The 22,752-nt window shown below is 35.0% G+C and overlaps 2 protein-coding genes across 2 annotated transcripts; both read right to left on the reverse strand.

Annotated features, from left to right (window-relative positions):
* Window positions 1–341: 341 nt before the first annotated feature.
* Window positions 342–1,283, reverse strand: LOC101976532 (olfactory receptor 51G2). Its single transcript, XM_005323103.1, has one exon. The coding sequence runs from the start codon at window positions 1,281–1,283 to the stop codon at window positions 342–344; it is 942 nt and encodes a 313-aa protein (XP_005323160.1).
* A 14,890-nt stretch (window positions 1,284–16,173) lies between these two features.
* On the reverse strand, window positions 16,174–17,121 carry LOC101976812 (olfactory receptor 51L1). The gene has a single exon (XM_005323104.2). The coding sequence runs from the start codon at window positions 17,119–17,121 to the stop codon at window positions 16,174–16,176; it is 948 nt and encodes a 315-aa protein (XP_005323161.1).
* Window positions 17,122–22,752: the final 5,631 nt, after the last annotated feature.

Here is a 22,752-nt window from a genome sequence, read left to right on the forward strand (position 1 = left end):
ACAGAGTCACATTCCTAACCCTTTGTTTAATTTTAGTTTTGAGATAGGGTCTCACTAAGTTGCTTAGGACTTCACTAAGTTTAGACAGAATTTTCTTGAAATCTAAATCTTCAGAAATTGAAGGTTTCCCAAGAGATAAAAAATAATTCCACTATGAAACCATGCCTTTATTCTCTTTATTGAAACAGCAAATATTTGCTATTAGTAAGGTTTAGATGCAATGCCTACAAGAAAATTATTAGTAATATTTACATTCAAGTCTTTATTACTAAGAAACACTCTCATACAGAGAGTCATCCGATGTTGGGGTGGGGGACTGTGTTTTAGAATCTCTGATTCAACTAAACTTTTTGTTTCTTGAATTTCTTGAGGATTCTGTCACGAATCTGCTTGGTCTTGACACTGTAGACAATGGGGTTCATGAGAGGTGGAACCAGCAAGTATACATTGGCCATGAGCACATGGATAATTGGAGAAGCATTTTGCCCATAGCGACGGATCATAGATAGCCCAATCATTGGTGTGTAGAAAGTGAGTACAGCACAGATATGGGAAATGCAGGTGTTGAGGGCTTTCACTCTCTCTGCCTTGGAGGCAATACTCAACACTGTGCTCAGGATGAGGAGATAGGAGAGGAGAAGGAGCACTGAATCAAGTCCCATGGAGCAGATGACCACCATGAGACCATAGATGCTGCTGACCCGGCGACTGGATACAGTTGTCTTTATTAAGTCCTGATGCAAGCAGAAGGGGTAGGAAAGAATATTGACAGCATGATATTGAAGCCTCTTCAGGAGGAAGGAAGCTGGAAAGACCAGGGCCAAGGCCCTTCCTGCAATTGCCAATCCAATCCCAGTGATCACGCCATGGGTTAGAATGGTTGCATATCGCAGAGGCTCTCGGATTGCTACAAAGCGGTCAAAGGCCATAGCCAATAGCACAGCAGATTCAATTATTGAAAAAACATGAATGAAGTACATCTGGACCAGGCATGCATTGAAAGGGATATCCCGGGCATGAAACCAAAAGACGCTCAACATAGTGGGCAAGGTAGTGGTGGATAGACCCAAGTCAGTGAGCGCCAGCATGGATAGAAAGTAGTACATTGGTTGGTGAAGTGAAGGCTCAGTTCTTATTATAAAGAGGATAGTAATGTTCCCTGCAATTGAAGTGCCATAAACCAAGAACAAAGGGAGAGAAATCAAGCCATATCTGTTTTCAAGGCCTGAGAAGCCCGTCAGTAGGAAGCGAGGGTACAGGGCAGAGTCATTAAAGACAGACATCGTGCTGATGGAGGCACCCTCAGTCTACCTGGTGAGAAAAGAACAAGAAAAAATTGGGATAGAAGTCAACACTTTGAGAAGAAAAAATTCTCTATGTACACTGCTGTGTGCTTAGTGTTTTTGATAACTCCCCTTTGCTCATTATATTTAATTTTCACTAGTAATATTTTACCAGCTAATTTATTCTTTTTTCATGACAGATTTATTAAGAGCATATCAAAGGAAATGTAGTAGTACTAAGAAAAGGGAAATGAATGAGAAATGTCTTGAAATACTTAAAAACTAGTGGATGGAAAGCTAAAATTAGATGTTTGCTTAAAACTTTAAAGGTGATATGAAAACTTAAGATGCAAAATACAAAAGAGGATGGAGGCTCATTCAGGAAGGTCAAGGAAGACTTAATGAAAATGATTCTTAAGTCAGGTCTAAAATTCAAATACAAGTTAGATGGAATCAAAGGGATATGATCTATATTCGATACTGATGGGCACCCAGGTCATTGTAGATGTATAACTAAGAGTGTAGTGGATCTCCTCTTACCTGGTGATGCATTCCAGAATCCCAGTGGATGTTTCAAACTGTGACTTAACTCTGCATGTATTGTTTATTCCTACAACATATACCTATGATGAAGTTTAATTCATAAACTAGTATAAAAATAGATGAATAATAACAACTAGTGCTAAAACTGAATGATTACAATGCACATCAATAAGTTATTTTAAACTTACAAATTATTTATTTCTAGAAGTTTCCATTTAATATTAGACCAAGGTTGATAGATAACTGAAATGGCGGAAAACAAAACTGTGGGTAAAGGGGGAACTACCGTATTACTATAGTTACCAGTTATTGTATGACTACTGTATTACTGTCAGCCATATAATCTAGCAAAATTACAGGACATGAGTGGCTCTCCAGATGCTTGTTGGAGCTAAGTTTAAAAAGAAATGGGGGACTAGGGTTGTAGCTCAGTGGTAGAGTGCTTGCCTGGATGCGTGAGGCATGGGGTTTGATTCTCAACACCACATACAAAATAAATAAATCAAAGGTCCTTCAACCACTAAAAAGAAAAAAAAATAAAATAAATGGATCAGAATTTATAAAGGTACTTGCATGTAAATATAAAGGGATTGTATTCATTCTTAGAGGACTCGATATACTAACTACAATAAAAAGTGGTCAGCTGAACAAATGTATATTATACCAATGACAAACTGGGACCAATGATACAAAAGTTCTAAATTGGCAGAGAGAAAGCATGGAAATTATTAGGGTGATAACAATGAATGAAAGTAAAATCTAACAGTGAGATAAGGATATATACTCATAAACATTATATACAAAGAAAAATAGCACAGATAATGTGGATTATCATATGCTAAGAGAAAGAAAGAAAGTGAACTAGGATAAATTCATTTCTTTTTTAGAACTTTTCTCATTTATTGAAAGAGACAGAAACAAACAAACAAACAAAAAGTCTTGCATGAAAATTTGTGAGTTAACTTATGATAAATTCGAGGTATGTATGTTGAGGAGGTAGTGGTATATTGCTCCAAATAGAGGTTTGTGAAAGAGGAAATTACTTCCACTCACAGGAAATTATTAAGAACTCTTAACAAAACAAGAAGAGAGAGAGAGAAAAAAAAAAACATTTTTTTTCGGAGAAAAAAAAGAAAATGAAAAAAAGAAAGAATGCAATATTGAGTTATGAGAAGGGTTTATAGCTTGGGTTTTAAGTTAATATTCGATAGCAATATTTAGAAAGAACAGGGAGTTCAGTACAATTCTCGCCTTAGGTACTGACTATGCCTGGAGATGAGTTTACAGGCCCCTTTGTGGGTTACTCCATCTTTAGCTCTTGCCTGTCCCAGAGCAGTGATCTCACATGAACAATCAGTGATACCTCTTGACATTCCCTACCACTTCTTGAATGCTTTAAATATTTGATGTACTAACATCTTACCCTTTCTTCTCACCTCAAAGCCTTCTTTCTGACACAAGTGAACCCTCAGGTGCAGACAGCCATTCACCCTGATGTAGGTTGGCTGGGTTTCCAGTTTTTCAACTTAGGGACTTCTTGTAGGTACAGAAAGCACTGAAGATGGATGTAAAAGAATAAAATACAGTGTTCTAAGACAGACAGCTCTTCAAGGAACTGTAGATACCCTGAGCAAAGAATCAGTCTCTTCTCTTGTGAAGACAAAGCCAGGGTAGGGTGACTTTTGCCTCCAGCATCCTGACGTTCTGTTTTTAAACTACTCTCACCTGTCTATCACTCTTGACTGGTACATTCCCTTAAGACCATTATTTTCCCCTTCATTGTAACCCTAGGGAAATACAAGTTATTTCTACTGTTCAAGGATGGGAGGTGGACACACTGATCTGGATTCACAGATTCAAAGTAACTGAAAAGTGTTAAAGATCATCTAATAGAGAAAAGGAATGAATTTTGTCAAAATAAGGAAACATTTGCACACTAAGAAACTAGGAAAATTGTTTTGGGTCATATTTTGCAACTATACCATAGAAACAGAGAAGCTCTTCTTTGTTAACTTATTGTAAAGAATGTAAAACAATTGTATATAAAATGCAAATTTATTACTCAAAAGTAGTGCTTATGATAGCAATCATAAATCCTAAAAAACTATGGGATCCATGTATAGTTGGTCCATAATACCCAATTCTTCTAGCAGACCCCTGAAAGAAGGGTGATATTTCACGATCTTTATTATCCTGCAGCAATTCCTATTTACACTGTCCCACAAATCTGTCTCTGAGCAATACTGAGTTGTTATATTACATGGAAAAGACAAAAGTGTGATATTATACAAAAAGTTATGCCTTCATATCCTCTCAATCAATCAATCAATCAATTCCCCCAAAGTACAGTTGTAAATCACATCTTATCTGTTCATTCACAAACTGTACATATAATAAATATGAGAAGAGAGGACAGATTTGGCAATACTCCTCTGCTTTAAGTTAAAATACTTTATGCTGCTTTTCTTATTTCTTTACTACTCTTCCTCTTTCCTCTTTCAGCACTGGTAACTTTTTCTCAAATGTCTTGTTGCTGTTTCTCACGACCAGTTCCTTTTCCCCCACTTTTTCTCTTGAAGCCTGACATAAATAACCAGTATTTTTCCATCCACAATGTAAACTACTTATTAGATCCCTTGTTTTGATTTTATTCTCTTTAATGCCAGATAAATTCATGTCATTACTAATAAAATCTTGATTCAGGGGAAAATGACTTCATGGAGGTTCTTGAAATTCCACAATTGTCTCCTACAAAATAATATGTTTACTAGCCTCTCAAATTTCACCTTCTCTAAAATTTGCTCTAATTGTGTTTTTCTTCTCAAATGGCTTTTATTGAATCTGACAATAAACCATTATTTTAAAGTGTTAATGGCCAAAAAATACATATCAATTATCTATCAATTCTTAGTCCACTATATTTGGGAGAAATTTCCCATTGTAAAAGCAATGTGTGTGTATATCCATAAATCCCATTAGTATATTAACATTTCCAGGAAATCAAGAATTGGGAAAATCTGTTTAACAGTCATATCAGTCTTTTCCAGACACTTTTCACATATTTTACCCAGACAGCATATGCTAACATAGGAAAATTGTGTTCTGTGAAACTCAATGTGAGAATAACAGACTGGAAAATCCTTGGTTTAAGGCAGCAATTCTCAACAAAAGCAGTTTTGCTTTATAGAGGATTTTTGGCATTATCTTAGGGCATGGAAATGAAACTGAGAAGTTTCATAACTGGGGAAATTCTTCTGACTTCTAGAGTGTAGTTACTTGGGATATTTCTAAGCATTCACCAAAAAAAAAAAAAGGGTCATCTAGTCCATTGTAAATAGTGCCATTGTCGAAAAACAATATTTTTTTTGGAGAAAACTACACTAAACATCAAAATTCTTTGTTTAATTCTCAGGTTATGTAAAGACAGAGGGTGTGAATACTAGACTCCTAACACTAAAGAACATGGACTCTAGATCTTGAGGGCCTTTTTTTGAGTGCCCATTCTGACATGAATTGTACAATCTAAGAAAATTATATAGACTTTTTTGCCTCTTTTTCTTCATTTGTGAAGTTAATTAATAATGATTATATCTAATAGGTTTTTTAATGCAAAATTTATATTGAAATTCCATTTTGCCACATTTTTAGTGCTGTGTAGTTATACATAACAATGGGGTTTATTTTACACATTCATAAATGTTAAAACATGATTTGATTTTCTCTGTTTTAGAGGATTATCTCCTTCTTTCCTCTTCTCCCTACTCCTGATCTCCTTTCTTAACTCTATTGATTTTCCCTTCTATTAATTGATTTATTTTAATCAATGCATTGTAATTACATATAAACTTGGAGTACATTGTGATATAGTCATACATGCACATAGCATCATTTGGTCAACTTTACTCCCCAGTTTTGGCTTCTCTATTCCATCCTTCCTCCTCCTTTGTCTCTTGAGCTTCCATATGTCCCATGACTTTCTGAGTCTGGCTTATTTTAGTTAGTTTGATGTTCCCCAGTTTCATCCAATTTACAAAAACAAAATTACAATTTTATTCTTCTTTATGAATGAGTAAGACTGCATTGTGTATGTGTACCTGATTTTCTTTATCTAGCTGTGCAAAGGCTTTTACATTTAATGCTATCCCAGTTGTTAATTCTTGATTTCATTTTTTGAGCTTTAAGAATCTCATTAAGGCTGGGCATGGTCATGCAAGCCTATAATCCCAGTGGCTTGGGAGCCTGAGGCAGGAGGATCACAAGTTCAAAGCCAGCCTCCATAAAAGCAAGGCACAAAACAACTCAGAAAGAACTTGTCTCTAAATAAAGTACAAAATAGGGCTGGGGATGTGGCTCAGTGGTCGAGTGCCCTAGTTCAATCCCCGGTACTCCCCACCCCCAAGAAAAAGAGTCATATTAAGGATGTTGTGCTGGAGTGTTACTCCTATGTTTTCTTCTAGAAATTTCACTGTTTCTTGTCTAATGCCTAAGTCTTTGATGAATGTTGAGTCGATTTATGTGCAGCATGAGAGGTAGAGATCTAGTCTCATTCTTCAACATACGGCTATCTACCATTCCCAGCACCATTTATTAAAGAGGCTATTTTAACTCCAACTTATGCTTTGGGCACTTTTATTATGTGGATTGTTTCTACGTATTCTTGTATATGCTATTAGTCTTAATAACTATATGCTGTTTTGTGATTATAGCTCTGTAGTCTAATTTGAGATCCAGTATTTTTATTTTTTTTAATTTATTTTTTATTTTTTATTTTTTTTCAGAGAGAGAGAGAGAGAGAGAGAGAGAGAGAGAGAATTTCAATATTTTATTTTATTTTTTTTTAGTTTTCGGCGGACACAACATCTTTGTTTGTATGTGGTGCTGACAATTGAACCCAGGCCACACGCATGCCAGGCGAGCGCGCTACCGCTTGAATTACATCCCCAGCCCCAGAGATTTGGTATTTTTATACCTCTAGTATCACACTTGTTGCTAAGGATGGCTTTGTATATTCTGGGTCTTTTATTCTTCCATACACATTTTATGACTATTCTAGTTCTGTAAGGAATCTCATTGGTAATTTGATGAAAATTAATCTGCAAATTGCTTTTGACAATATTAGTTCTACCTATCCATGAACACAATATCTTTGCATCTTCTAGGGTCTTAATTTTCTTTCTTCAGTGTTTTATGATTTGCACTGTACAGATATTTTCACCTTCTCAATAGATTTATTAACAATTATTTTATTTTTTGATGCTGTTGTGAATGTAATAGTTTTCTGGATTCTTTTCTCAACAGATTCACTATTGGAATATAGGAGGGCAATTGATTTCCATGTGTTGATTTTGTATTCTGTAACTTTGCTGAATTTGTTCCAGAGATTTGTGTATATCACTATTCTCATTTGATTTTAGGAATTTTAAATTTCTCCTCTCATTTCTTCACTGATCCATTTCTCATTTGAAAGCATATCATTCAATCTCCATATATTTATGTGTTCTCTATAATTTTTCTTACTGTTGATTTCTAATTAATTTTTATAATCTGATAAAATGCATGGGATTATCTTATCTTTTTGTTTTGTATTTATGAACAAGAATAGGATCTATTTTGGAACATGTTCCATGATCTTCTGAGAAAATAGTGAAAGTAAATTCAGCTGTTTGGGGATAAAATATTCTTTTTTAATACTGGGGATTGAATTTAGGGGCACTCAACTATTAAGCCACATCCCCAACCCCTTTTTATATTTTATTTTAAGACAGGTTATCTATAAGTTACTTAGGGCCTTACCAAGTTACTGAGACTTGCTTTGAACTTGTGATCCTCCTGCCTCAGCTTCATATATCACTGGGATTACAGGCTTCTGCAACCATACCTGGCTTGGATGAAATACTCTATAGATGTCTGTTAGATGCAATTGATTTACAATATTATCAGTATAAAATATCTTTATTGATTTTACTTCTGATTGACTTAACTATTGGTGAGAGGAGCATGCTGAAATTACCACTATTATTGTACTGGGGTCTATCTGAGATTTAATGTCAAGAGGTATTTGTTTTGTGTAATTGGATATACTGGTGCTGAGACATAAATATTTATTATTATTAGATGTCCTTGTTGGAATTTTACTGTTTAGGTAGTGAGCTATTTTGTCTCCTCTAGTTAAGTTTTGCTTGAAATCTGTTTTGTCAGATATAGGAATAGCTATTTCTTCTTGTTTTCAGACTCTATTTGTATGAACTATCTTTTTCCATCCTCTTAATTTCAGCCTGTGGATATCTTTGTCTATGAAATGAGTCTATTGAAAACAAGATATAGTTGAATATTGTTTTTTAATCCATTCTATCTAAAGATTTTTAATTGGAGAGTTGGACAATTAATAGTCAGTGCTATTATGCAAATATGTTTGTTATTTCCTGACATTTTAGCTTGTTTCCTTTATTTAATTTGGACTTAATTTTCATTTACATAATTGGTCTTCTAAAGGGTTTCATCCATTTTAGAGTGCTAGGGTTTGTTTTTCAATTCTTCCATGTGTAGCTTATCTTTCAGTATTTTTTTTTATAGTTCTAGCTTAGTCATCATGAATACTTTCACATTATTCTTTTTTTCCCAGTTTATTCTTATCAGGGAAATTTTTAATTTCTTCTTTGATTTTGAAAGATGTCTCTCTTGGATATAGCAATCTTGGCTTGCATGTGTTTTCTTTCAGGACTTAGAATATCTCCTTTCAAGCCCTCCTTGATTTTAGAGTCTATGTTGACAAGTCACAAATGTGCTGTATTGGTTTACCTCTAAATGTGACCTGACATCTTGTTTCTAGGGTTTGGAAATTTTTATACTATTATTTCACTAAAACATTTCTTAATGCCATTAGCCTATATCTCCATACTTATATTCTGATGACTCTTAGGTTAGTCTATTTTTATTGTCCTGAATTCTAGTATATTGTGATAATATTTCTTTTTTTCCCCATTACTGCATACTGAGTGTTCAGGTTCACATACCCTGCCTTTGAGGCCAGAGGTTCTGACTTCAAGGCTTGAAATTCTATTTTCTACATAATTTAATCTTTTTGGTGATAATTTCAAGTGAATATTTTATTTGACTCATTGTGCTTTAATTTATAAGATTTCTAATTATTCTCTTTTCAGAATCTCTACCTCTTTATTGAATTGTTCTTTCTCTTCTTGTATTCTCCACACCCCCACTCCTGCCTCTCTCATACTGAGGATTGAGCTCAGGGGTGTTTTACCACTGAGCCATATCCCAAGCACTCTTTTATTTTTATTTTCAGACAGGGTCTCACTAAGTTGTTATGGGTCTTGCTAAATTTCTGAGGCTGGTCTTGAATCTGTGATCTTCCTGTCTTTTGTCTCCCTAGTCACTGAGATTCCACACATGCACCACCATGTCCAACTTGTATTTTTTCTCTTAATTCTTTCCTTAGATTTTCTTTTAGTTCATTGAACATTTTAGTAATCAATTTTATACTATTTTTTGAAATTTTATCCACTTTCATATCTGTGGATTTCTTTGTTGGGGAGTTGTAAATTTTGGGGGGAGATTTATTTGCCTGTTTCCTTGCACTTTCAGAGTTCCTGGTCTTGCACATCTATGGAGATGGCTTCCTCTTTCTATTTTATATGTGTGTGTTGTTTGGTGTGTATTTATCTTTCTTGTATGAATTACTATGTTGTTGGCAGCTTTAAACTTCAACACCCAGGCTAAGCACAATCCTACTGTTAATTTCAACCTCCAATGCCACTTAGTTTAGCGATGTAGACCAGAAGTCCCCTTCTAACTGTTCCTGCTTGGAGCCTTAATATTGGTTTGGGTTTTTGCCTCTCCTAATCTATGTGTTAAGTAATATTGGAGCTTGCATGGAGTTAGTTTGTGCATGGATTAAGGTTTACTGCCACTTGGTAAAGTTATGGGTGTAGCTCAGCAGCAGAGTCTACACTTTGAACTTGTAATGTTCCAATCTCTTCACTCTTAAAAAAAGAGAGAGCAATAAATAGCACTAATATACAGAATTAAAATAAATGTTTGGTGTCTACTATCACATCTAATAATACTGATTACTACTCAGAGGGATGGAGGAAGTCAGTATTTAACATCATCAACAACAACAAAACAGTTGCATAACAGATCTAGCATTAAATAGTAAGTGTCATCTATGCCATCCACAGTATCAATAACCATAACAACATGAATGATGGGGGACAGAAATAAATAAAGAGTTACAAAATATAGTAAAATTGTAGTTCCTTAAGTGAAAAGAAGGCAAGACAAAGTTTGAAATATTTGAAAAGTGAACAGAAGGGAACCAGGAGAGAGGTAGCTGGTTATGTTTATAAGAACGAAGTAGAGAAAACTAAAACTAATAAAGAAAGGGAGAGGAAGACAGTACAAGGGAGTTTGGCTATTAGAGAGGAATGAAGGGGAGTAAAGAAAGATTAATAAAAGGAACTAAAAAGGAAGGTAAAAACAAATTTAAAAATCAAAACAAAACTAACCCATAAGAAACCCCATAGGCACAAAGTTTAGTACACTAGGGGATAGAAACCGTATCTCCTTTTCTCAAGGCAAATTAGTTGGGCAAGATCAAGCCTTTACTCACAGAGTCTTTTGCTAAAACCTTAAGTAAAGCACTTTGGGGACAAATGCATGGAATCCTGCATACATGGCTTACGTTAAGGGCTTCTGAGTGGCAGGCTATCCCCTCATGCTAGGTGCCTGAGCAACAGACCACTTAACTGGTAGGCACAGCCCTGGGTATGGGGCCATGTGTTGCAATCCCAGCACTTGCTCCACAACCCACTCCTTGATTGGTCACTGCAAGGACAGTTAGCAAGAAAGTGTATTGGTGGCTGCCTGTAATCCGCCTAGCTACTGCCTGAGTATATATACATGGTAACTGCGCAATAAAATCAGAGCTGCTTCCAGCTTGGTCTCCAGAGGTCTTGAATACTGACTCCACAGCCACACTCTCCTCTCTCCTGTTCCTCGCTGGACAAGAGAGAGCCCATGCAAAACACAAACAAAAAAGATGAAAATCCAAAACAAACAGAAAAATAAAGATAATTGTTATCCAAGTTATATTCTAAAGTTCTAATATATGGAGGGGTTTAAGGAGAGAATAGAATAAGACTGACTGATATTTAAGATAGAATGGCCCTGAAGTTCCCATTTGAAATTCATTTTTGTAGATCATCAAGAACTCCAAATCAAGATACCATCTTTAACAATCATTTGAAACTTTTAAGTAAGGAATGATAGGAAGTTCACAAATTTATTGCCAGGGAATGTAGAGTAGATAATTTCCCTAGAGATTTTTGTAAAGCAACAATAATCTGCACTGAAATACTGGATAACACTATCACAGAAAGCAAATATCAAAGACTATGATTCTTCTATAAAATGATTATGAAATCCGAAAATACTTCCAATCTTATGTAGTGATTATACACATACACACACACACACACACACACACACACACACACATACACATATTGGCTTTCTTGAATTTTATTTGGAGATTAAAGTCATTTTACATGAAAAATCACAAATAATTCACTATATTAACATAAAATGAGGAAGTCATTATAATGTAGATTTATGAAGAAACAATGTTAAATAAGTGCAGTGTTAATAATAATGCAAAAACAAACATTAAAACTGAAACAGAAGACATTGTACTTGTTTTGGTTGAAAAGCTGCAATGATACTTCAATCTGAGTTATTAAATATTAAGCAATTTTCCCAGAGATAAAGGAGGAAAAGAAAATACAATACTTTTAAATTTTGCTAGTCTTCATCAATAAAACTGGTTGAGAAAAGACACAAAAGATAAAAAGATTAGAAGGAAAGAAAAATTTTTATCCACATACAACATTGTTTAACCTTTAATAAATGCAAAATACTCTAAAGATAAGTCATCAGAACCAATAAGTTAACTCATCATGGTAAGCTTGTACCTTTTCTATTTCCAAAAATCATATGCTAGCAAAAGTAAAGATAAACTAAGAATTAAAGCATGCTGCTCATACTGGCAACCAAATTACAGAGGATAAAAATACTAATGAAAACGTGCAAAACTTCTATACTTAAAATTTCAAAGAAAAGTGAGGGAAATTTAAGATCATCTAATTTAATCAAGAGTTGCAGTGTGTTTATATATTGTAAGTCTTAATATTATTAAATGTCTGCTCACTCCAAAATAGTGTATAAAATCAAGCTCAAGATTTTGTAGAAATTGAATATCTCCTGTAAAACTTAGAAGTGAAACACAAATATAAAAATATTTATAGTCTTCGATGTGAGAATACTTCTCAAACTGGTGGGCTGACACTATCCTGTAACAAAACTTAATGTAAAACCATTGTAATTAAGGACAGTATTAGATTAACTCAGGAAAGCAAAACATTATCCAATTAATAGAACAAAAATGATCATAAATAGACCTATACAAATGCGTTTACATTGTATGACAAGAGTATACAATATAGCATTTTATGTAAATAGTCTGATTGAACTCTATATTCATACAAAACGTATGTTCATTATTCATAAAAATAAATTCAACATAGATTGCATATTCAAATATAAAAAGTAAAGCCATAGAACTTTAAAAAATTTCCCAGAAGGATATCACTGATTACATTAGTAAATATGACAGTTGTCTATTTATTGCCCCAGCCTCAAACATGCAAACATGGTCTTTATTGCCTACTCTGCAATAATGATAACCAGAACCAATGGACTTTTTTTTTTTTTTTTTTTTTTTTGCCATGACACAGTGTTAAGCTTAGCCAGTAGAGGACATTGCAAAGACAGCAGTAGGAGAAATTCTTGTACTTGTTTAATCTTCTTACTTCTATTAGGCAGATATGAGTGGCACATAGGGATAGGGAGGGGTGTGTGTGTGTGTGTGTGTGTGTGTGTGTGTGTGTGTGTAACCAGAGATATCACTAATGTGTGCTCTACCACTGAGCTAACTCCCCAACCTTCCAGTTTTTTGTTGTTGTTGTTGTTGTTTTTTAAGACAAGTTCATACTAAGTTGACCAGGTTCTCAAACTTAGAATTTTTCTGCCTCACTCTCCTGAATTACAGGTATGCAGCACTATATCTGGTTTCATCTCATCAAATTCCAGCAGTATCCCTGACTAACTTCTAACTGAATTTTACAGTCACTCTACTAGTGGGCTTCCCAGCCATAAGCTACCCTCACACTGCAGGGAGTGTTTCAAGGTTGCCAATACAAGCTGTGATGTCCTATGTGTTTCACAAAGGTATCATAGTTGCCAGACCCAACTACGTTTCCCTGTCTGCCAGCTTCAGTCCACCTGCATCCTGGAGGGATACTTTCTTCTCCCTCTGCCTAGTAGGGAATCTTGGTTGCCAGCCTCAGGCCACCTATTCCCCATAGGGATGTTCTCTTTCTTGCTCAAGGCAACTGAGTGAACTGCCCTGGTATCCAGTGGGCAGAAACCACATGTTCTTCAATAAAGCATCTTCTTCCAACCTGCAGAGAACCACCCCTCTTCCAAGTTTTTTCCTTCCCTGAATAGTCTTCCTCAGTCTAGGCTACTATTTAGACTTACTTATATCTCTCTTTAAAACTCATTCCTTGACAAAGTCAATTACTTACACAGGGATTAACTAACCCTATTCATATTCTTATGCAGTTTTGTTTTCTGATTGGACTCTGAATGGCATAGTAGACAGAAATCTCCTTAAAAACAATAAAATTAAGAAAATTTATAAATTAGACTTTATTTAAAATTAAGAATATTTTTGAAATATAGTATTAAGAGCATACACAGAGAACAGAAAATATCATGACACATATATTTTAAAATATCAGCTAGAGTCACAGGGTTACTTCCATTTTTCCTCCTTCACATACTAGTTAGGCCTTTTTTTTAACTTTGAAAATTAAAATATATGGTTACCTATTCTTGAATTCTCATTCTGTTCCATCTTTCTAGAAAAGGATATCCTTAAAATTTTTATTTCATGTTTTCTCTATTCCCTAGGTTTTCTGGGAACCTCTTACCCCAAGTTTCTCTAGGAAACAGACTTGAGTTAACCCATAATGTGAACTAGGTTTAATGCAGAGAATCCTTGGGATAAGCATCTAAGAAAGGAAAGGAATAGAATAAGGTAGAATTAGGCAGAAAGAGAACTGGAACTGTAAATCATGTCTGATGATACTCTTATCCAACACAACAAGGAAGTCAAGAGCTCAAACTGTTCAACCATTATTTATGCATTGATCCAAAACAACATGCCTCTATATCTTACTTTATACTTCATTCATGGATGAGTAATAATCTTGAACAAGGCATATTTCTTCACCTGAGGCAATCCTTGAAGGGGTTAATGATTGAAGGTTCTCTGTTAGAAGTAGGACCAAGAGCTCCGGCTACAAATCCTTCATTCAAATGTGATTGGATAGTACATTTCTAGTCCATCACAACCATGCCAGAGCACTTGGGGTTTGGGGAAAATGCAAGACGCATTGGACAACTTTTTAGTCTCTCTTGGAGATTGAAGATTATTACTCATACAGGAGACTTCTAAATCCTTTGTTTTTATTCAAGCTATCTCCTCTCCCAGGAATACCATTCTGAGTGATATATAAGTAAATTTTTAATAATCAGCTCTATAGGAATTATTTTTAAAATGCTGGTATATAGTGTTGCCAATATCTGGAATTTAAATACCCCATCATGACCAATTTCAAACTACCAAGTGACATTATAGAACACAGTTAGAATAAAACATTCCCAATTGGCTTTCAGCATACCATTTTTTTAGCTTTGTTCAAGTAATGAGAATGAATTGGAAACCCAAGACAAAGTTAAAGTAACAACTACTATAATTCTTTATTCCTAATTCCTTGAGTAAAATTGACTATTCTTTATTAATATTGTATAGTGCACCTATTTTCATAATATAATCCATTACACTGAATTTACTAAACTTTTTAAATATGTATCTTCACTGTTAAAAATTTATTCTTGCCAGGAGCAATGGTGTATGCCTGTAATACCAGTGAATTAGGAGGCTCAAGCAGGAGAATCACAAACTCACAACTAGCCTGGACAACTTAGCAAAATATATAGGGATATAGCTCAGTGGCAAATGTCTGTGAGTTCAATACCCAATTCAAAAAAATATTACTTAACATTAAGACCATGCAATTTGATGTTTATACACCTACAGTATTAAAAGTAATAACTACTGTAATACCCAATTAATTTGTCTCAATATATTTTCTTGAATGAATGAATAAGCAGCAAATTTTATACTTTCAACTATTTTATGAGTACTCATTACTGGAGGAGACCAACTTTGCAGTGCTATGTTACTGGAGAATTTATAGCCTTATACTAAAAATATTTGGCAGTATACTTTATAAGAAAGTGAATATAAATGAAATAATAAAAACATCACCCATAAAAGCATGAATATATGTCTTCCTAGTGGAAAAGAAAAAAGTTAATGGATTATCTATAATAAAGACATTGAATGAAAATGCAATTCTAAAGATGTGCATAGACTTGTAGAACAGTAAGAAAATGATTGTTAAAAGATGAAGACGGAGATGGTACCCAATTCCCAACCAACTGTTCCACGCAGTTCTCTGGATGTTCAGAAAGGTACTTTCAGGCTTTTTGAGCAACCCTTGTGTATCTAATTGTAAACTGAGGGAAACTATAGTTCTAGAATAACAATGAGAGGAAGGACATATCACTGTCCAGGGAGGAGATCAGGATTTATGCCAACAGCCATAGTAACAGTTCAAAGTCATGCCAGGACCTCAAGTTCTTAACTTGCCATAAGAACTCAGAAGTCTTTACGTTGAATGTTATGAAATTATAATGCAAGAAACAAAATATGAGCACATGTGTTAGAAAAAAATGAAGAAATAGATATCGGTTTCTGAGTTGTACATTCTCATTAACTTGAGAAACTATATAAGCAGTTACATTTCTGAAGAAAAGTTATTGCTGCTATTGTTACTAATTTTACAATATTAAAAATGAATACAGTATTTTAAACCTTCATTTCTAATTTACACATTATCTATGATTATACTTCATAATGATCTTGGGGATAAATAAGGCCATGGTTATTATCATAATTTATCATAGAAAACCCAAATGATATAAAGATTAATGAATAACTGAGATCACAGGTCTAAGAAGTGAAAGAATAAGAATTTCACAAGATGAATAAGACTACAACCTAAATTATTTATATTTACTATATAACAAAATAAATTTCCCAATATTTTCAGTGGGAGAACTGGAAGATGAAGTTTATTTAAAGCCTTCTCCATAGTCCAAACTTGCGGAGAATGCCTAGCCTAATCTGCTTTGTCCTGACACTGTAGACAATGGGATTAAGCACCGGGGGAAGAAGCAGGTAGATGTCAGCCATGAGGTTGTGGACTATGGGAGACAGATGCTTCCCAAAGCGATGGACCATCGACACCCCAATAACTGGCACAAAGAAGATGAGCACCACGCAGATATGGGATACACAAGTGTTGAGTGCCTTTAGCCGCTCATCATGAGAGGCGATACCCAGCACTGCATTCAGAATCAGAACATAGGAAAGAAGTATAAAGACTGAATCCATACCTAGTGTGACAATGACTATACACAGTCCATAAACACTATTGATCCTGGCGTTTGAGCAGGATAATTTCAGAACATCTTGGTGCAAACAGAAGGCATGGGAGAGGGCATTGACATGGCAGTAGTCATAGCGTCTCAGTAGCAACGGTGTGGGCAGTACAACTCCCATGCTTCGCAGCAAGCAGGCCAAACCAATCTTCCCAATTACACTGTTGGTGAGGATGGTGGAATAGTGCAGTGGACGGCAAATAGCAATAAAACGGTCAAAGGCCATAGCCAGCAGCACGGAGGACTCCAGAAATGTGAATGTGTGGATGAAGAACAGCTGGGCGTAGCAAGCACTTGCCTGGATTTCCTGAGCATTGAACCAGAGCACAGCAAGCATCGTGGGAAGTGTGGACATGGACATACCCAGGTCAGTTATTGCCAAGATGGAAATGAAGTAATACATGGGCTGATGGAGTGAGGACTCTATCCAAACAACAGAGAGGATGGTAATATTTCCGACAAATGCTATCAAATATGCAAGACAGAACGGAATTGAGAGCCAAGAGTGAACATACTCCAATTCAGGAAAGCCCTTCAGGATAAATATGGGATCCACAGAATTACTGTTGTTCCAAACCACCATGATGACCCCTGTGTGACTTGGTGAATAGTGAAGAACGTTCTGTGTTACTCCTCAAAGTTATCTGTTCTGAGGGCAACAGTGTAACTGGGATGATAAATATGTCCTTCCTCTAACCTCACATCAGAAGAAAGAAGGAGACTCTTGTGAGTCTTACATAAGAAACATTTCCCCAAATTAAAGGGCACCAAACTCTGGAACAAAAGGGTGCACCATGTAAATGTGGTCATCTCTGATGAAAGATTTCTTGGATTTGCATTGAGGACACTGAAAAAAAAAACTCAAGCAGAACAAGAGTAGAGAAAGTAAGTTTTACTATATAGTATAAAGATGAAAATTTTAAAAGTAATGAAAATTCCTAAGTATTTGCATAAATACCCAGTTATAAATGTTCTGGAGTAAATCAGTATTGTTCTAAGGTTATTTTTATGAATAAGTTTTGAATGGATTCCAAGAACTTAACATAGTTTCCCTTTGATCTTATTTTTATTTGATAATTCATGATATTTAAGCATTTAAATATTTAATATCATAGTGCTAAAAGATAAATAGCCCTTTTGTATGAAAAGAAAACAGACAAGAGAAAACAAATTCCACAACAGCCACACACTCATATAAGTTTTAGCAGCTTAATATAACAACTACTTCCCAACCTAAACCATTCTCCTGGTTGAGAAGAAAGAGGAGGAGGAGGAGGAGGAGGAATGTTTCTGTATGTACACACACACACACACACACACACACACACTTTTATGTATATATCAGATCATGGATTAAATACTTCAAAAATAAGTCTTTAGAGTGCAAGATCAACTTGCAAACATGAAAGTCCTTCCAAAGGCAGTTTTGCAACTGTTCCCCTACAAAATAATATTAAAACAATACATTTAAGAGAACAGCTGGGCGTAGCAAGCACTTATCAAATATGTCTTAAATAGGTAAAATGGATAATATCCCACTTTATTGGAATTCATCATTTCTTTAAGGATTTTTGTTTCTTTGTTGTAGTGCTGGGGCTTTACATTTGCTAGTTAAGCATTCTGCAACTGAGCTATGCCTCCAGCCCCTATCATTTCTTGATTGACTAATTATTCTTTTAAAATTCTGCTTATAATAACAAATTTCAAGTTTATTTTTCTTCAAATTTTAGGACTCATTTGCACCTACTTCTATGAACCCATAGGAGCCCCAGGAACACAGCCTTGAATACTCACCATCAGTGCCTTTTACAACCACCAAGTTCTTTCCTCCTGTTTCAAAACTTGACTCCAATGCCTGCCTTTCCTTTCCTGGGTCATCTTTGCTGTGGCAGCTTCTCCTGCTGAGCTAGATGCCCTTGTTGCCCTTGCCGTTTCCTGGGTTGATGGCACTGAACTCAACAGCAAAGCGCTACAGGGTTCTGTGCCCTTCCATTCTGTGCTTTCCTATCTCACCCATGTCTAGCCCTCACATACCTTATGCTTTAGAGTTCAGGCCACATTGACCTCAGACATCTCTACAGCCATGGCTCAGCATCTCCCTCATTGCTCCTAGAAGATTTCAGGCTCTTACTGAAGAGTCTGGGCTCTGGCTACCTACCAGTGATCTCTTATTGTTTTGATTGTATAAAAAGATTTTATTATTTTTTATTTTCTCCTTTCTACTGATTCTTATCTCCATTTTATAGTGGGAAGACTGAAAGTTCTTAGGTTGCACAACCTATAATTCTGAAAAGGACTTTAGAATTTATGTCTAGGAACAGAAGAAAATGCTACTCCAACTCTCTGCGTGTTAAGAATGATTTCTCTCACTTTCCACAAGTCCAGGTATCCCTTATCCTCTGGGTCAGACTCCACCCTGGTATTCTTCTCCAGACCCAAGAAGCCTACATTGAGCTTTCATTGGGGCTTTTGTCTTGAATAAAGCAGTCGGCTATTCACCAATTCAACACCTACCAGGCAGAATACTCATTCTGGACATTTAGTTTTCTTTACTCCTAAGCAGGGTTTTTGTTTTTGTTTTTGGTTTGGTTTGAGGGTTTTTTTGTTTGCTTGTTTTTGTTTTTTTCCATGCTACGAAATTATATGCTTTCTTCCTTAATTCTTCCAACCCTAATATAAATCATATTTTCTTCAGTTATCAGATTAGTATAAGGAAGTTAAACAAATCACTGTTCTTTAGAATAATCTTTCTCCCAGCTCTAAATCTCCTATGTGCTGATTGCAGTGCTTAGAAAATTGCAGCTGTAATTAATAAAATTAAAATCCTGTCTGTTAATTCCACAGACTGAAGTTACAACATACAAGAATATCCCTGTGTATGCTTTCCATTTCTTTTTATTGCATACATTTCAGGGTTAAAGCATGATATTTTTATATACATATGTATAGTGAAATGATTACTACAGTCAAGCAAATTATCCTGTTACCTTCCATACATGTTATGAGAATGGAAGGAAAAAGCACATAAAATTTACTGTTTTACCAAATTCTCAGTATACAATACTCTGTCATTAACTTTAGCCTTCATGCTGTGTGTTAGATTTTTATTACTATTTAACTTCAAGTTTACATCCTTTGACCATTTTCTCCCTTTGTCCTCCCCCTGCCCACCACTGTTCTCCTGTTTCTGTGTATGCATTTTCTTTCTTATACATCTTTTATTTTTCTTCATTCTCTTTATTGTTGTCTTTTCTCAGTTGATTTTCTTCTAACTCTATTTTTAGATCATTCACATTGAGTAATTTTGGGTTTTGTTTCTTTGTTTGTTTTAATGTAATTTAACCACACTGAAGTTGAAAGCAGTGACCACTGTTTCAAAAGGTGGAGTTGTTAAAAGACTCACATCACACACTTCGAGTAATGAAGAAAAAGGCCTAAAGGTAAGATTATTTTCTTGCAGCCTCTCCATCATCTTAGCCAAAGTTCTTGAAAATTATTTTCTACCAACAGTATTATCTTAAAATTGAAAAAAAAATTGAAGAAGGACTTTAAAATATACCATGCATTCCAAAATTGTTCACACTTGGAGACAGCCATTTTTCCCTCCTACATAAAATTATACATTGCCCTTCTAATAATTTTATTCTTTGGAACTATACCTTAGCACAAAATGCAATAAAATATATCTAATATTATGTATAATTTAATTTTAACACTTACCTGAATTTTGTGCATTAGACAGTTGTATCACTATAAAGGCTTAGCATGCAACCAAGAGCTGTTTCCCAAATCATTTAAATTGCACTTTGTGTCGTTCTGACTAAAGTTTTCTTCACTGTAGATGAAGGAATATCCTCTTTCTGTTTCTACTTTTGGGACTTTCTCATTTTCTCTCTTTTAATTTACTGTCTAAACGTCTTGTCTGTACCTTTCTCTTCTGTCATTTCTTTCTATTTTGTGTTTGTCTAAATGTATGTCTCTTCAGCACTTAATCCTATTTTTCAGTCCTTTTCTTACCTTATCTTTTTTATCATTTTTCCTTTATGTTTTTGTTTTGTTTTGTTTTGTTTTCTGTACTTCTAGTTCTTGCTCTTTTTGGATTTTCCCTTACCTGGGAAGACTCAAACCTGTACTGCTTACAAAATCTACAATTTTAATTCTCCTTGGGCCTCAGATCTTGAAAACCTTTGATCCTGCAGGTAGTGAGGATTGGATGCTTCCACTAGGTTTATAAGCACTCCTTGTTTCTCCTGGGATAGCACATGAGGGATGGATAACAGCCTGTGCTGCATCTCCAGGGATGAAACAGCCGTAAACAGTTCTTAACCACAGCTCCAGCAACAGAATGTGATCAGACTTCTCAAAATCACAGAAATGGATCCCTGCTTCCATCTGTGATTTGCAGTCTTTTATTTCAACTGTAATACTTTTCTCCAGTGAGCATAAGAAAGTGAATTTGCAATGACTTCACTGATGCAGAGAAATCCTGAAATAGATTTGAATTAAGACACGATGCAGTGTTGAAGAGCCTGCCCTTCCAGCATCCACTGTGGGGAGCTTGAGGGTGTGGAGAAACCCCTCCAGAGACAGTTTCAGAGAATAGCGTCTGCTTTATTGCACAGCAAAAATACCTTTTATAATGGGTATGTGCCAATTTACTCATAACAGTCATGATAGGCCAGAGGTGATACATAAATACCATCTTACAGGAATCCAGACACCAAGAGTCAAGAAACTGTCACATAGGCCAACTTTGCACCAAACAGGGAATAACACCTTGTCAAGGGAGCAAGGAAATGCTGCTTGCCAGTATTCTGACAGCACTCTACCCCAAAATAAAACGTTCTATGTTAGGACTTCCCTGCTTCACTATGAGCAAGATAAGCATTCCTCCATGAGGATCTAAGGTTAGGCCCTGCAACAATGCAGAACCATAGCAACGAAGCAGAATTGTAGAGCTTTCTGTTTTGCATTTCTTGATGCAATTTGTTTATCAGACATATCTTTAAAAACCATCTATTAAAAAACAACGACCTTCAAGTATCCATGCTAAATACTGTAAAGGCAGAAGTCCACCACTGTTTCCACAGTATGGAGCTTGTCCCCTCAGTGCAATCTTTTCTTATATGTTAATTATCCTAACTTTTTGTAATTATTTCTAAATTCTAGCAGGGTAGGGTGGTGCATGCCTGTAATCATAGCAACTTGGGGGGTTGAGGCAGGAGGATTGCAAATTGGAGGCCAGCCTCTATAACTTAGCAAGATTCTGTCTCAAAAAAATTAAAAGGGTTGGAGGAGTGCTAGGAGTGAAGCTTGGTAGTACAGTACCCTGGTTTCAATTCACAAAACCAACTAATAATAAAAAATATAAATTTTAGAAATATTTTATCCATTTTTTTCTGTTTGGAGAGTGCATATATTACCTTAGATTCATTCTTATGTATTTCGTATAAATTTATATTAATGTAAGTAGTTTTATAAATTCCATATTTCTAAATCTTCAATACTGATGTACAAAAATGAAGTTGATTTATATTATTTTATTTTCAGTAAGCAATTGGTAGACTCTTCATGCCTTATTTTGTAACTAATCACACCCACACAGGTTAACCCAGCTTCCTCTGCCTTATTTCCAATCTTATATATTATTCATTGCTTTGCTTCACTGGTTCCAATCTCCAGTGCCACACTGAGTGGAACTGATCAAAACTCCTTTTCTCTGCAGATATCAGAGTTACCATTCTCAACATTTGTTGTGCTCCATTTGAGAACAGTGTGTCAAAATGCATTCTACTGTCTGGTATAACTAATTAGAACAAATAAAAAATATATAAATATCTGGGTGGATAGATGATTAGTTACTTTTATTGTCTTTATTATACCTATTTTCTGTAATTATACATGTTGCTTTTTAAATTAGAAATGTGCTTTTATTAAAAATAATTGAAAGTAATGGTTTAAAATTTTAATAAAAAAAGAATAAATGTCAGATTTCATGAAATTATTTTGTGCCCATTGAGGTTTATGACATTATGACCCTTATGATTTTCTCTTATCATGTTATTATTGTGATTAATTATATTGATTTATTTTCAAATATCAACCTCACATTTCTGAATAAACCCACAATTGGCATATTACTTTATTTTCCCTTATTTACTACAGGATTTGATTTGTTAATATATGGTTACAAAATTTATATCAATGTTTATTA

Source organism: Ictidomys tridecemlineatus, chromosome 4 (genome assembly GCF_052094955.1).
Source record: "Ictidomys tridecemlineatus isolate mIctTri1 chromosome 4, mIctTri1.hap1, whole genome shotgun sequence".
NCBI classification, from domain to species: domain Eukaryota; kingdom Metazoa; phylum Chordata; class Mammalia; order Rodentia; family Sciuridae; genus Ictidomys; species Ictidomys tridecemlineatus.

Bases quoted from the DNA above. Each gene is read 5' to 3' on its own strand.
- LOC101976532 (XM_005323103.1), bottom strand. From the start codon at position 1,283: ATGTCTGTCTTTAATGACTCTGCCCTGTACCCTCGCTTCCTACTGACG.
- LOC101976812 (XM_005323104.2), bottom strand. From the start codon at position 17,121: ATGGTGGTTTGGAACAACAGTAATTCTGTGGATCCCATATTTATCCTG.